At 39.3% G+C, this 15,731-nt stretch overlaps 1 protein-coding gene across 4 annotated transcripts in view; it reads left to right on the top strand.

Moving 5' to 3' along the window:
- TRIP4 (thyroid hormone receptor interactor 4) overlaps positions 1-15,731 on the top strand; it is a 66,710-nt gene that overhangs the window by 15,974 nt on the left and 35,005 nt on the right. For 3 of the 4 annotated variants that reach the window (XR_009264061.1, XM_058737413.1, XM_058737412.1), the window contains exons 4-7: positions 1,202-1,414; positions 2,829-2,907; positions 8,815-8,944; positions 12,269-12,484. Coding sequence is in view for 3 of the 4 variants with exons in the window: in XM_058737413.1 (XP_058593396.1) it covers positions 1,202-1,414; positions 2,829-2,907; positions 8,815-8,944; positions 12,269-12,484 (638 nt within the window). In the remaining variant the exon portion in view is untranslated. The remainder of the gene's footprint in view (positions 1-1,201; positions 1,415-2,828; positions 2,908-8,814; positions 8,945-12,268; positions 12,485-15,731) is intronic. The other variant, XM_058737414.1, reaches the window with a different exon arrangement.

Raw genomic sequence — 15,731 nt, 5'->3', positions numbered from 1 at the left:
AGCAGCTTGAATGGACTAAGACAGAGGCTGATAAATAAAGTTTTCTATTTAAACTTTTAATTTTACAACATATAGACAGAGGTGAACAGATGTATTTTCACAAACTGACCATATCTTTATAGCCAGAAACAAAACATCACCCTTCCTCTAAAAGACCCCCATTTTGTCCCAAAAAAAATGACGTCCCTCCCCGGGGAAAACACCTTCCTGACTTCTAACACCATAGATTAGTTTTGTCTGCTTATGAATTTTGTGTAAATGGAGCTATATAGTGTGTATTCTTTTGTTGTGGCTTCTTTCAATCAACATGGTTTATGGGAATTAGCAATATTGTTTTGTATAGCTATACTTTTTCATTCTCATAGCTACTGACAATTCTATTAAGTGAATACATCAACCTGTTGAACATTTGGATGGTTTCCAGTTCCATTGCTGCAATGACATTCTTGTACATGTCTTCTGGTGAACATATTTACACATTTCTGTTGAGTATATATCCAAGAACTGAATTGCTGAGTCACAAGATATGCATATGTTCAGCTTTGGTAGATACCAGTTTACACTCCCACTGACAGTGTATGAAAGCTTTAATTGTTCTTGTATCCTTACCAGCACTCTTCTGTATTTTCTTTTTCAGTTTAGCCATTCTGGTTGGTATTGAATTTTGGTTTCTTTTGCATTACCTTGATGAGTAATGAAGGGTAGCTTAAGTACCTTTTCCTGTGTCTGGTGGCCAGTTAGATATCTTCTTGAATGAAGTTCCTGTTTAGATAGTTTGCCCATTTTTCTATTGTGTCATCTGTCTTTTTCTTATTGAGCCATTTGTTTTTAATTTTTCTTACTTTAAACCTGTATCATCTGCTTTTAGAGACATTTTTGTTTTTATGATCTCCACTTTAAGCATGCTTATATATGTCCCATAAACAGCTTTTACTGCTAGATTTACCTTCTACCAGCTATAATAGGGGACTGAAAGCTACTAGCAAAAAAGGCAAGGTATATCAGGTAGCTTTTCTAGAATATAATCTTTCTTCAGACCCTTGATTATAACCCTTAATTTGTGTTTCTCTCACTACCTTCTGTCATGGTTCCTAGATAGTATATAAGTTGTCATTGAACAGAACTGAGGTTTTTCTTTTCTTGACTATTTTCATTGTCATTAATTTTTTTTATGTTATTTCTGATATCTTTGTACAATTAGGCACAGGAGAACAGCAGCTCCTTAAAGAAGAAGACAAAGTTTGTCAGTTTATACACAAAAGAGGGACAGGACAGGCTTGCAGTCCTGATTCCTGGTCGCCATCCTTGTGATTGCCTGGGCCAGAAGCACAAGCTGATCAATAACTGTCTGATCTGTGGGCGCATTGTCTGTGAACAAGAAGGTTCTGGCCCCTGCTTTTTCTGTGGCACTCTGGTAAATTGTTTCTTTTATATTTTATTTTACTATCTTTTGGTTGAGTACGTAGGAACATTCACATCCTTAGTAATTTCTTTTTTCTTAGGAAATTTCTTCCCTCAAATGTCCAGGAAACTCTAGTAGCAGGAATTCGATTAATCAAGAAACCAAGGTTCTATCTTAGTACTGAGGACTGTTAGTGAGAAGAGTTTTGAGTATATATATTGTTGAAGGCTCCAAGTCTTGTACTCTAACATAATCCTCAGGTTATTATAGCTTCTATTTCCAGGACAACTCATCTCCATCTTCGTTGTCTGAGAGAATGATCTCAAGAGTGTGGTAGTAATGACTGTCTTACAAACACCCTAATGAGTTGTCTGCAAAGCTTATTCTGCCAGTTGAGCTGGTTGGCAGAAGCAATGGCGTTTGATGTTGGTAAAGGCATCCATTTTATATATTGCCTTGTTTTCCCTTCTCTGGTGCCTTTATACAGTACACTCAAAAACTAAGCTGAAAAAAAAAATAAGCTAGTAGTGGATGACCTGAAAAATGTATCTACAATAAAAAATATAAAATGAAAAAATACATTCTTAAATCAGCAGTAAATATCCTCTGATATGGGGCTTTCTGTAGAAAAACACCCTATAGCTGCTAGTGGGAACTTTGTGCCACTGCAGCAACCTCTAGGCAATTTCCATGTTTTCTGATAAATCTTTTGAATCCTTAAATTCAAGAAAGAGTAATGTAAAGCAGATTGGCCTTTGAAGTCTTGTAGTTTTATAAACTCAGTATGAAATTGGTTTGAAAGTAACTCCTTTTTTGCCTCCCTTATAATTGCAGTCATTTTGTAATAAATAGAACTTTTTCTTTGCTTAATATATTCATTATTTTATAAGTAGGTAGTATTCAAAGACAAATGCAATATGTATAGTATAAAAGACTAGTTTTCACTGGTGGCACTGTAATTTGCTTTTTCTGGTTCTTTCTAATAAGACATCTGTTTATAATTTCTTTTGTAAGACTTGGATTAAATGATTAGAACTGGAAGTCTTTTAAAAAAAAAAAGTATTATATTTTTTCCCCAATATTCAATGATGGCAAATCTTTGTCCTTTGAAAGTAGGTTAGATTTTTTTCTTTTTTCTTTTTTCTTTTTTCTTTTTTTCTTTTTTTTTTTTAACTATCAAATCATTTAGGGACACTTCCAATGAGATCAGTTTTTTCTATGGTTCATATAAGAAGGGAAAAATCGAAAGAGACCAGGGCAAACTCATTTGGATATGTATATTTTTGTTAGGTTTAGATAACAAAAAGCACCAGTGGTCTCATTTTATTGCCATATCTCATGTGTAATTTGAGGTTACTTTTTAGATATATTAAGACAAAATTAATGTAACTATTGGATCATGTGTCTTGTTCTTGTTACTTTATAGGTATGTACTCGTGAAGAACAGGATATTTTACAGCGTGACTCAAACAAGAGCCAGAAATTGCTGAAGAAGCTAATGTCAGGTAGGCAACAATGTTCTGATTGGATCACCATGATGATGAATACATTTTGTTGTATCTGTGATTGTTTTTCTTGTATACTGGTATGCAAGATGCAGTTTTATTTACTCATTTATCCTACAGGTGTTTAAAAAATTTTTTTTTATATTATTTTTTTTTTTGAGAGAGAGAGAAGTGGATAAGGGGCAGAGAAAGAGGGAAAGAAAGAATCACAAGCAGTCTCCATGCTGTCAGAGTGGAGCCTGATGTGGGGCTCGATCCTAGGATCTACGAGATCATGACCTGAGCCAAAATCAATAGAAGGATGCTTAATTGACTGAAGCACCCAGGTGCTTCTCTCAGCATTTATTTTATATTTTTAAAAAATGTTTATTTATTTATTTTGTGCAAGAGAGAAAGACTGCACATGAACAAGGGAGGGGCAGAGAAAGGGAGAAAAAGAACCCAAGCAGGCTCCATGCTGTCAGCACAGAGCCCAATGCAGGGCTCAGTCTCTTGAAACGTGTGATTACGACCTGAGCTGAAAGCAAGAGTCACATGAAGAGATGCTCAACATCATTCATCATCAGGGAAATACAAATCAAAACCACAGTGAGATACCACCTCACACCTGTCAGAATGGCTAAAATTAACAACACAAGAAACAACAGCTGTTGACAAGGATGCAGAGAAAGGGGAACCCTCTTGCACTGTTTGTGGGAATGCAACTGGTGCAGCCCCCGAGATGTTCATCGACTGATGAATGGATAAAGATGATGTGCTATACATATACAATGGAATATTACTCAGCCATCAAAAAAGAATGAAATCTTGCCATTTGCAACAACGCAGATGTTACGGGAGATAAGTCAATGAGAGAAAGACAAATACTCTATGATTTCACTCATGTGGAATTTAAGAAAGAAAACAGATGAATATATGGGAAGGAGGGGGAAAGAGGTGATAGGGAAACAAACCACAAGAGATTCTTAACTGTTGGGAACAAACTCTGGGTTGATGGGGAGAGGTGGGTGGGAGATGGGCTAGATGGGTGATGGGTACTAAGGAGGGCACTTATTGTGATGAGCACTGGGTTTGTACGTAAGTGATGAATCACTGAATTTGCCTGAAACCAATATTGCACAGTATGTTAATTAACTAAAATTTAAATTAAAAAAGAAGGATACGATTGTTAATTTCTTTTGATAATTGTACTATGGTTATGTGAGATAAGGTATTAGCATTAAGGGAAACTGACAGAAAGTTATATAGAACTTTTTTTCTTTTTTTGCAACTCTTTCCTAAGTCTTTTTTTAATAATTTATTATTATTTTTTTTTTAGTTAGCCTATGTTTTGAGAGAGCGCAGGGAAGGGGCAGAGAGAGAATCCTGAGCAGGCACCCCACTGTCAGTGCAGAGCCTGATGCACGGCTCAAACTCAAAACCTGTGAGATCATGACCTGAGCTGAAACCAAGAGTCAGACACTCAACCAACTGAGCTACCCAGATGCCCTTTTCTATGTCTTTTATAGTTGAAAAACACTTAATAAAAATTGTTAAGGACATGGGTGCCTGGCTGGCTCAGGCAGTGGAGCATGCAACTCTTGATCTTAGGGTTGTGAGTTCGAGCCCCACTCTGGGCATCTGAGTGAGTCAGTCAGTTAAAAGTCCAGCTTTCGATTTTGGCTCAGATCATGATCTCATGGCTCTAGCCCTGCACTGAGCTCTTAGCTCTTAGCACAGAGCCTGACTCAGATCCTCTGTCCCCTTCTCTCTCTGCCTCCCCCCCGTTCACATTCTCTCTCTCAAAAATAAATGAACATTTTAAAAGAATAAAATTTGGGGGGGGGGGCACCTGGGTGGCTCAGTTGGTTAAGCGTCCAACTTCAGCTTAGGGTAGCACAGTTGGTTAAGCATCCAACTTCAGCTCAGGTCATGATCTCACAGTTTGTGACTTGGAACCCCAAATTGGGCTCTCTGTTGTCAGTGCAGAGCCTGCTTGGGATCATCTGTCTCCCTCTGTCTGTGCCCCTCCCCCGCTCTTGCACACACTCTATTTCTCTCTCAAGAATACATAAACATTTGGGGCTCCTGGGTGTCTCAGTTAGTTAAGCATCCAGCTTTGGCTCAGGTTGTGATCTGCCCGTGGGTTCGAGCCCCACATCAGGCTCTGTGCTGACAGCTCGGAGCCTGGATCCTTCTTGGGGTTCTGTGTCTCCCTCTCTCTCTCCCCCTCCCCTGCTCACGTTCTGTCTCTCAAAAATAAATAAAACATTAAACAAACAAACATTACAAAGATCTTAAAAATATTTAAGGGCATTAAGAATCAAAACAAAATGTTTTTTAATGTTTATTTTTGAGAGAGAAAGACAGAGCATGAGTGGGGGAGGGGCAGAGAGAGAGGGAGACACAGAATCCAAAGCAGGCTCCAGGCTCCAAGCCGTCAGCACAGACCGATGTGGGGCTCGAACCCACGAGCCTTGAGATCATGACCTGAGCCAAAGTCAGATGCTCAACCAACTCAGCCACCCAGACGCCCCTAAAAAAATTTTTTTTGGATGTTTATTTATTTATTTTGAGAGAAATAACAAGCAGGGGAGGGGCAGAGAAAGAGGGAGACAGAGAATCCCAAGCAGGCTTTGCACCAACAACGTGAGCGCAATTCAGGGTTTGATCTCATGAACCATGAGATGGTGACCCAAGCTGAAATCAAGAGTTGGTTGCTTAGCTGCCTGAGCCACCCAGGCACCCCAGGACATTTTTAAAAGGAAAAACAATGTATCCATTACTTTCCACTTATGCAAATTTTTGTTTTTGCTTTAGTTCATAGTTTTGTTTTGTTTTTTTCATTAAAAATTGATTGTGGGGGCCCCTGGGTGGCTCAGTCGGTTAAGCGTCCAACTTCGGCTCAGGTCATGATCTCACGGTCTGTGGGTTTGAGCCCCGCGTCGGGCTCTGTGCTGACAGCTCAGAGCCTGGAGCCTGTTTCAGATTCTGTGTCTCCCTCTTTCTCTGACCCTCCTCTGTTCATGGTCTCTCTGTCTCAAAAATAAATCAATGCTTAAAAATAAATAAATAAACAAATAAAAATTGGTTGGTATTAGTGATCATAGTGTATATAGGATTTTGTTTTCCTTTTTTTCTTTTGTTTTCATTTTTCTCTATTAGTATTTTATAATTTCTATGTTGCTATATATTCTTCACATTTATTGATTTTAGTGGCCCCAAAGAGTCTATTAACTTGATTTATTGTAATTTGATCACCTACTTCCAGTTACTGAAAATTTTGACTCTTCAAAAATTATAAATATTACAGTCACCTTTGTTAATATATCTTTCAATTTATTGCTTTGGGATAAATTCCCAAGAATGGGATTACTGAGTCAAAGATTATTTTTTATTTATTTATTTATTTTTAAATTAATCTCTACACCCAACGTGGGGCTTGAATTCACAACCCTGAGATCAAGGGTTGCATGTTCCATCAACTGAGCCAACTAGGCGCCCAAAGAAGATGAGTTTTATTTATTTACTTTTTATTTTTTTTAAGAATATTATTTTTTTTTTAAACTGAAGTATAGTTGATACACAATGTTATATTAGTTTCAGGTATACATAACTTAGTGATCGGCGATTGTACATGTTATACTATGCTCACCACCACAAATGTAGCTACCATCTGTCACCATATGATGCTATGAAAATACCATTGAGTGGATTTTGTATGCTGTACTTTTCTTCCTTAATCAGTCTGTGACCAAAAGCCTGTACCTCCCACTCCCATTCATACCTTTTTGCCTGTCTCTCAATCCATCTCCCCTCTGGCAGCCACCAGTTCTCTGCATTTAGGGATCTGTTTCTGCTTTTTGGTTTTTTTTTTAGATTCCACATATAAGTGAAATCATATGGTATTTGTCTTTAATATGATCATTTTTGACACTTAAAATGTATTTGCCACATTACTTTACCAAAATATTGTATCAGTCTACAACAGCATAATGACTAAAGTCTGTCACTATTGAATTTTTTTATTTTTATTATCAAATATTAATATTATCAAATATTTTTATTTTTGTAGTTAATTATTTTATTGAAGAGGTTGAACATTATCTCCATATTTTTTCAGTTAGAATTTCTTTAAGGTCATTGTTATGAGAAAAGGTAGTTATAAATGCCTTTTTTTAAAAAATATTTTAAAATGTTTATTTTTGAGAGAGAGAGAGGCAGAGTGCGAGTGGGGGTGGGGCAGAGAGAGAAGGAGACAGGATCCAAAGCAGGTTCCAGGCTTCAAGCTGTCAGCACAGAGCCTGATGCAGGGCTTGAACTCATGAATCACAAGATCGTGACCAGAGCCAGAGTCAGAAGCCTAACCAACTGAGCCACCCAGGTGCCCCCTAAGTGTTTTTCTTATGTTCAGAACATAAGAATCTCTGTTTCTCTCTCTCTTTAGTCTTTTTTTAAAATGTTTATCTGTTTGTTAGAAAGCATGTACGTGTGCAAACAGGGAAGGGGTAGAGAGAGGGATACAGAGGATCCAAAGCAGGCTCTGAGCTGTCAGCACAGAGCCGAATGGGGCTCAAACCCACAAACTGTGAGATCATGACCTGAGCCAAAGTTTGATGCTTAACCAACTGAGTCCCTCATGTGCCCCTTTCGTTTTAATCTTAAGAGAGAGTTTTGATAGGAATTTGAACAGGCCTGGAGTTTGAAATAAGCATAAGGTCAGCCTTAATTTTAGCCTCGTTGTTTTCCTAATGCATCTTAGATCTTGGCTTTATCATAATTCATGGCTCTCTTTTCTGTGATATATAGGTTTATGGTTTGCTGTCATGTAGGAGATGACATATGGGCTGAGGAATGAATATGGGCTTTAGAGTTAGACCTAAGTTTAAATGTTGTTTCCACCTTTTAATTTCTGAGTGACTCAGTAAGTATATTATTGTCTCTAAACTTTAGTTTCTTTTTTTATAAAACAAAGATAGTATAAACTGTCTTACACAGTTATTGGGAGAATTATATAATATATATTAAGTGCTTTAGCATCTAATAAGTTTTCAGTATTAAAAAAAATTGTTTTTTAATGCTTATTTTTGAGAAAGAGAGAGATCAAGCACAACCGGGGGAGGGGCAGAGAAAGGGAGACACAGAGTCTGAAGCATTCTCCAGGTTTTGAGCTGTCAGCACAGAGCCCGATGCAGGGCTCAAACCCACGAAATGTGAGGTCATGATCTGAGCCGAAGTTGAACGCTTAACTGACTGAGCCACCCAGGCGCCCTTCAGTATTCATTTCTGTCCCTTTCCTGCAATTTCTACTCTTTTTTCTTCCATTGTCTATTTTTTAATTTTGCTATGTCTAAGTATGTCTATTTTTTTTAAGTTTATTTATTTTGAGAGAGATTGCGAATGGGGAAAAGGCAGAGAGAGGGAGAGAGAGAGAGAGAGAGAGAGAGAGAGAGAGAGAGAGAATCCCAAGCAGGCTCTGCACTGTCAGCACAGATCCCCACATGGGTCTCAAACTCATAAACCATGAAATCATGACCTGAGCCCAAATCAAGGGTCAGATGGTTAACCGACTGAGATGCCCAGGCACCCCTGAAAGTATGTTTAAAGGTTGTAGTCACCCCTACTTAATAAATCTTTTCCTTTACATGGCATTTTTATATTGTTTAACAGTTTGGTACCCTTAGTGATCCAAATTTCCACATGGGAAGGAGTGGATCCTAATGTTTCCTGAAAACCAATCTTGTGTGAAGCCCTGCTTGGTGCTTAATAAGTAAAACCTAGCCCGTGTTATTTGTTTTTCATTGAAATGAAGGCTGTCAGCCATTTAGAACAGAGACAGATCTTCTGATATTTTGTTCTTTGCTGCACAGTGATACAACTAATTTATATTACAGTCTGATACCATTTGGTTTCCTTATTGAATTTCAGGGACGGAGAATTCTGGAAAGGTGGACATCTCTACCAAGGACCTTCTTCCTCATCAAGAATTGCGAATTAAGTCTGGTCTGGAGAAGGCTATTAAGCATAAGGACAAACTGTTAGAATTTGACAGAACTAGGTATGTGGTTAGAATAACAAATGCTAAGAAATAGAGTGGTCTACATATCCTGGCCATTAAAACATTATTCTGGAACTTGATACCTTTTTACAGTGAAGTATGAAAGATTCACAGCAAAAGAAGAGCTCTGCTACATAGAAGGCCTACATCTTGTTTTTGAATTCATGTTTGAGTAAGATAGGTTCCCATAAAGAGCATCTTACCCTGCAACATTTTTAAATTTTTGCCAGATGCCAGTACTAGTATACCGCCAGAAAGTTGATTTGGGTTGACAGAATTCCCCAGTTGTTTTCCTTGCAGCCATTCCTTCCATCAGTCACCGTATGTTAGAGTGCCTACCATGTGCAAACGACTGTGCTGGGCTCTAGAGGATCTATAAGAAATTGCTTCTGAAAGAGCATAGGTAGTGGCATATCCTGGGAAGGCCTGGTTTACCCTTCCCCTTCCCGTTAACACTAAATTTGTTTTCTGATTTAATGATCAGTGTATTAAAATGTCCCTAAATTTAGGGCGGATAAGGTGGCTCAGTCAGTTGAGTGTCCAACTCTTGATGTCAGCTCAGGTCTTGATCTCAGGGTCATGAGTTCGAGCCCTCTGTTGGGCTCTGCCAGACGTGGAGCCTACTTAAAAAAAAAAAAAAAAAAAGTTCCTAAATAGGCTTTTACACTCCTACACTTTTGTCATTTAGCCCATTGACTTCTCTGTAGGAGACAGTTTTATCAATTTGTTAGTTCATTTTTTCTTTCTCTTTCACCTTTTTCTTCTTTTAGACAAAATATGTATTGAAAGCCAGTTAGTGGTAAAAAATGTTTAAATAGGACTTATACATTCATTTCTCAAATGGCCATGTGGGAATCTGTGAGGGTCCTTGGAGAACCCTGAATCTCCTATGTATTGTAACTGACCTAGGAGTCTATTCCTGGCATTGTAAGTTTTTGGTTAGACATACTTCCTCCTTCCAAACCCTTTGCTGTAAATCTGAGATACAACTTTGAAAGCTTTTTTTTTTTTTTTTTTTTAACATTTATTTATTTTGAGACAGAGAGAGACAGAGCATGAACGGGGGAGGGTCAGAGAGAGAGGGAGACACAGAATCTGAAACAGGCTCTAGGCTCTGAGCAGTCAGCACAGAGCCCGACATGGGGCTCGAACTCACGGACAGTGAGATCGTGACCTGAGCTGAAGTCGGACGCCTAACCGACTGAGCCACCCAGGTGCCCCATAAAGCTTTTTTTAAGTTTATTTATTTTTGAGATAGAGCAGGGGAGGGGCAGAGAGAGAAGGAGGGAGAGAATCCCAAGAAGGCTCCGTGTTGTCAGCGCAGAGCGTGACACTGGGCTCGAACTCAAGAACCGTGAGCTCATGACATGAGCCAAAATCCAGTCAGACACTGAATTGACTGAGCCACCCTGGTGCCTTGAAAGCTATTTTTCTTTTTAATTTTTTTTTTTTAATTTACACCCAAATTAGTTACCATATAGTACGACAATGATTTCAGGAGTAGGTTCCTTAATGCCCCTTACCCATTTAGCCCATCCCCCCCCCCACAACCCCTCCAGTAACCCTTTGTTTGTTCTCCATAGTTAAGAGTCTCTTATGTTTTGTTCCCCTCTCTGTTTTTATATTATTTTTGTTTCCCTTCCCTTATGTTCATCTGTTTTGTCTCTTAAAGTCTTCATATGAATGAAGTCATATGATATTTGTCTTTCTCTGACTAATGAAAGCTATTTCTGAAGTAAGCCCATCACAAGGTTTGTAACTCCTATTCACTCAATATTTATTATTATTATTATTATTTTAATGTTTATTTTTGAGAGAGAGAGAGAGAGAGAGACCACGTGTGTGTGAGTTGAGGAGGAGCAGAAAGGGGAGCCAGAGGACCTGAAATGGGCTCCACGTTGACAGCAGAGAGCCCAGTGTGGGGCTCGAACTCACAGACTGAGATCATGACCTGAGCCAAAGTTGGATGCTTAATCGACTGAGCCACCCAAGCACCCCTACTCTTAATCTTTTAAGTATCACTTCTAGCCCCAGTCAATAAAACTGTCATTAGAAATAGAATTAACGGGGCGCCTGGGTGGCGCAGTCGGTTAAGCATCCGACTTCAGCCAGGTCACGATCTCACGGTCCGTGAGTTCGAGCCCCGCGTCAGGCTCTGGGCTGATGGCTCAGAGCCTGGAGCCTGTTTCCGATTCTGTGTCTCCCTCTCTCTCTGTCCCTCCCCCGTTCATGCTCTGTCTCTCTCTGTCCCAAAAATAAATAAACGTTGAAAAAAAAATTAAAAAAAAAAGAAAGAAATAGAATTAGCAATGGAGTACATTTCTTGGTAAATAGAAACTAGAAAAGGGTCTCTCTCCACAGATATTGCTCCTTTTCTTGTGTGTTCCAGGATATTAGTTTCATTATTAGGTTCACATATAGGAGCAGGTTTCTCCTGAGCTCTCTGAAACTTCCCACTCTCAGTCTACTTTAAAACTTGTATAATTCCAGCCATGTCCTGAAAAGCTGAAATCAGTATATGAATCTGATTTCAGTATTTCCCTATGCCTTTGTATATCACTAATTTGTAATAATTAGGCACGGAGTCAATTGTGACTGGATTTGTGCATTTGGAGTAGTCAGTTAAGTTCTGTGAGCCCCACCCCAAGTTCATTATCTGTAGAATGAGAGAATTGGGTCATTAAAATTCCTTCTAGTTCTCAGTTTCTTTGTTGATATGATCTTAGAAATAGGTCTGATTGACATATCTTAGAATTTGATCCAGTGTTTTAGTGAGGGACAAGTGATAAGATTGGGGGGGCAAGGGGTAGAAACTGGCATATAGTAGTAGTAGGGTAGTAGGATGTCCTAAGAGTAAGCCATGGGCCTTAAACTGTCCAGAATAGAACTCTTTAAGTTTCTAAGGGAAAGGCAGCAGTTGGGACTAGCAGGAATCGACTGGACCCCAGTTGTTGAGGGACTAGGATAGTGAGTAAGCTGCCAAGATATGAACTCAGATGCAGCAAAACCAGGTGATAACCCAGTTATGGCTGGACTAGTGAGAAAGAGTTAGAAGAACAATGGGTTGTGAGGCTGTGTCTTTTTCTGCCTGAAGGTGAGATTAGTTTTATGAGCTGAGCTAGGCCTGCTGTGGGGATAAGGTACATGCTGAAGCTGGGGACCAAGCAGAGCTTGACCTTATTATGGAACTTTTTTGGGCATCTGTGTTTGAGATACTTTTCAGGATAGCAAAGAGTAAACTGCCTTAAAACAGTTTTCCAGTAATCAAGTCCCTGTTTTGTCAACAGGTAACCCAATTGACATGTGTTCTCTTTATCTCCTTAGCATTCGAAGGACGCAAGTCATTGATGATGAGTCAGATTACTTTGCCAGTGATTCTAACCAGTGGTTGTCTAAAATTGAGCGGGAGACCCTGCAAAAACGAGAGGAGGAGCTGAGAGAATTTCGACATATGTCTCGGCTCTCTAAGAAAATCACCATTGACTTTGCAGGCAGGAAGATCGTGGAAGATGAAAATCCTCTAGCAGAGTATCACAGCAAGTAAGTGGGCAGCACCAGAAAGGGTCTGGGAGGGGGCATTTTGTCTAAAAAGGATTTGCCCCCTCTCATGGATCTGTTATTTTTGTTGATTTTAAAAATAATACATTCATTTGGAATAGAAAAATGTAAGAGTGGCTAAGAAAATTTTGAAAATGAACAGTGAGGGTAACTTTTCCAGATAATTACTATAGTTTGATAAAAAACTTTTTAAACAATGAGGTGCCATTTGGGCATAGGAATGTAAAGGAATCCAGTACAAAACCTGCATTGTATGTGTTTGTGTGTATACATGTGTAAATTAGTAATTAAAGCAGGTAGCATTTCTAAATAATAAGGAAAGGGTTAAATACATGCTGGGATGATTGGCCACCAGCTTGGAAAAAATTGACATTCGATCTCTATTTCAAACCATACTGTGATAATAAGTTTGGCTAAATGGTTAAATGTAAAAGAGGTAAAAGGATCAGAAATAAAGAAATGCAGGAGAATATAGATACAGTCTTGGTGTAATAAAGTGTTTTTTTTTTTTTAAGTTTGTTTATTTTTAGAGAGAGCATGCGTGCATGTGTGGGCACAGGGAAATGGCAAAGAAAGGGAGAGGCAGAGAATCCCAAGCAGGACCTGTGCTGTCAGCACAGAGCCTGACTCAGGGACTCAGGGCTCCATCCCATGAACCATGAGACCATAACCTGACCTGAGATCAAGAGTCCAACACTTAGCTGTGTGAGCCACCCAGGCGTCCCATAGTTCTTTCTAAGCAAAATACACAACCCAGAAGACAAAAAGACGAGATGTCAAAAAAATGTTTTAATGTTATTTATTTTTTTGAGAGATAAAGAGTGTGAGTGGGGGAGGGGCAGAGAGAGAGGGAGACACAGAATCCGAAGCAGGCTCCAGGCTCCAGGCTCCAGGCTCCAGGCTCCAGGCTCTAGGCTCCAGGCTCCAGGCTCTAGGCTCCAGGCTCCAGGCTCCAGGCTCTAGGCTCCAGGCTCTAGGCTCCAGGCTCTGAGCTGTCACCACAGAGCCCTATGCGAGGCTCTACTGCACAACTGTGAGATCATGACCTAAGCTGAAGTCGGAAGCTCAACCAATTTAGCCACCCAGGTACCCCTAAGACGAGATATTTTAAATAAAGTAAAAAAAATGCTACCAAGCTGAGAGAATATTTTAAACATTTTTAAGTCAAAAGAGGAAGATCTGTAATATGTAAAGACCTGCAAATTAAAACAAAACATACCAAACAATCCAGTAGAAAGACGAGCGAAGCCCAAGGACCATTTACAGGTGAAGAAATACAAATGACCAATAGAAATTAAAAAAAAATTTTTTTTTAAATGTTTCTTTATTTTTGAGAGAGAGAGAGAGAGAGAGAGATAGTATAAGCAGGGGAGGGACAGAGAGAGAGGAAGACACAGAATCCAAAGGAGGCTCCAAGCTGTCAGCACAGAGCCTGATGCGGGGCTTGAGCTCACAGACCATGAGATCATGACCTGAGCTGAAGTCGGACACTTAACCGACTGGGCCACCCAGGCCTCCCGGCCAATAGAAATTAAAAAAAAAATGTTCAACTACTGGGGCGCCTGGGTGGCTCAGTCGGTTGAGTGTCTGACTTCAGCTCAGGTCACGATCTCGCAGCCTGTGAGTTCGAGCCATGTGTCAGGCTCTGTGCTGACACCTCGGAGCCTAGAGCCTGCTTTGGATTCTGTGTCTCCCTCTCTCTCTGCCCCTCCCCACTCGCATTCTGTCTCTCTCTCAAAAATAAATAAACATCAAAAAAAATTTTTTTTAAAAAGTTCAACTAGGGGCATATGGCTGGCTCAGTCAGAAGAGCATGTGACTCTTGATCTTGGGGTTGTGGGCTCAAGTCCCATCTTGGGTGTACAGATGACTTAAATAAAACTTTAAGCAATAAATAAATAAATAAAATGTTCAACTAGTTATAAGGGAAATGGAGATTTTAAAACAATGTATCATTAAATTGGATAAATTTAATGAAATAAATTTAAATTGAAATAAAAAATACATATATACAAAATACTACATGCATAGTCTGTGAGTATAGGAAAATGAATATGCTCTCTTACTGTGGATGGGACTATTAAAATGGTACAGCCTCAATGCCAAGAGTAAACCCTAATGTAAATTATGGATTTTGGGTGACAATGTGTCAGTGTAGGTTGATTAATTTTAACAAATGTACTACTACTCAAGTGAGGAATGGCTGATAATGGCAAGGTATGGATGTGTGGAGTCAGGGAGCATATGAGAAATGTGTGAACCTTCTGTTCAGTTTTGCTGTGAACCTAAAACTGCCCTAAGAAATAAAGTCTCATGAAAAATTCCCATCATGGCCAATTTCAAGTTACCAACATGAAGTCACTGAACATAGAGTTCAGAGACGTGTATTGGCTCCAGCATAGCACTGAAAAGAAAGCACAGGATCTTCCTGTTTTTTGTTTTGGAAATGGTGTCTGTCTGTCTGTATGTCTGTCTCTCTCTTTCTCTCTCTCTTCCTCCCTCCCCCTCCACCCCCCTTTCTATTTCTTTCTCTCTCTTCCTCTCTCCCTTTCCCTCTCCACCCCCTTTCTCTCTCTCTCTCTCTCTCCCTCTCCCTCTCTCTCTGTCTCCCCCTCCATCCCCATCCCCTTCCCCTTCTCTTTCATTCTCTCCCTTCCCCTCATTCTCTCTCCCTCTCTCTTCCTCCTTCCCTCTTTGTCTCCCTCCCTCCCCATCCCTCCTTTCTCTTCTCATCCTCTCTCCACCCCTCTTTCTCTCTCTTTCTCTCCCCCCTCCCCCCCCCCACAGTTGGATATTGGTAAACATAGTAATGCTTTCCACAAGGTTCAGTTTTGGCCTCCTCTTTCGGATCTGCCAAATCCATTGTAGAATTTTCCTAAACAAAGGTTGTTCTCTCCATAAAAGAAATTCTACCACTAGCTTCAAAATAATTATTTGTTCTTACCTATTACGTATGTGATACGTAAACATAAAGAAAAAAAAGTAAAATTATTTTTTGGTGATGGGTTTAGGAATTTTTCTTTTTTTTCCCATTAATTTGTATTTTCCAGTTATAAATTACCTTTATAATAACAAGTTATTTTTATGTTCAATAAAAAGTACATACAGCCCTTTAGAAGTTAAATTGGACAGTATCTCAAATTGTATCTTAAATTATGCATACTTTTTGACTTACCAGCTATAACCAGGTAGTAAGATACTAGTTTCTTCATCCCCTTCTCAACATTTA

This window comes from Neofelis nebulosa, chromosome 7, assembly GCF_028018385.1.
Source record: "Neofelis nebulosa isolate mNeoNeb1 chromosome 7, mNeoNeb1.pri, whole genome shotgun sequence".
In the NCBI taxonomy this organism is placed as follows: Eukaryota; Metazoa; Chordata; class Mammalia; order Carnivora; family Felidae; genus Neofelis; species Neofelis nebulosa.
The sequence above is the reverse complement of the archived record's forward strand: the minus strand, read 5'-3'. Positions and strand labels throughout refer to the sequence as shown.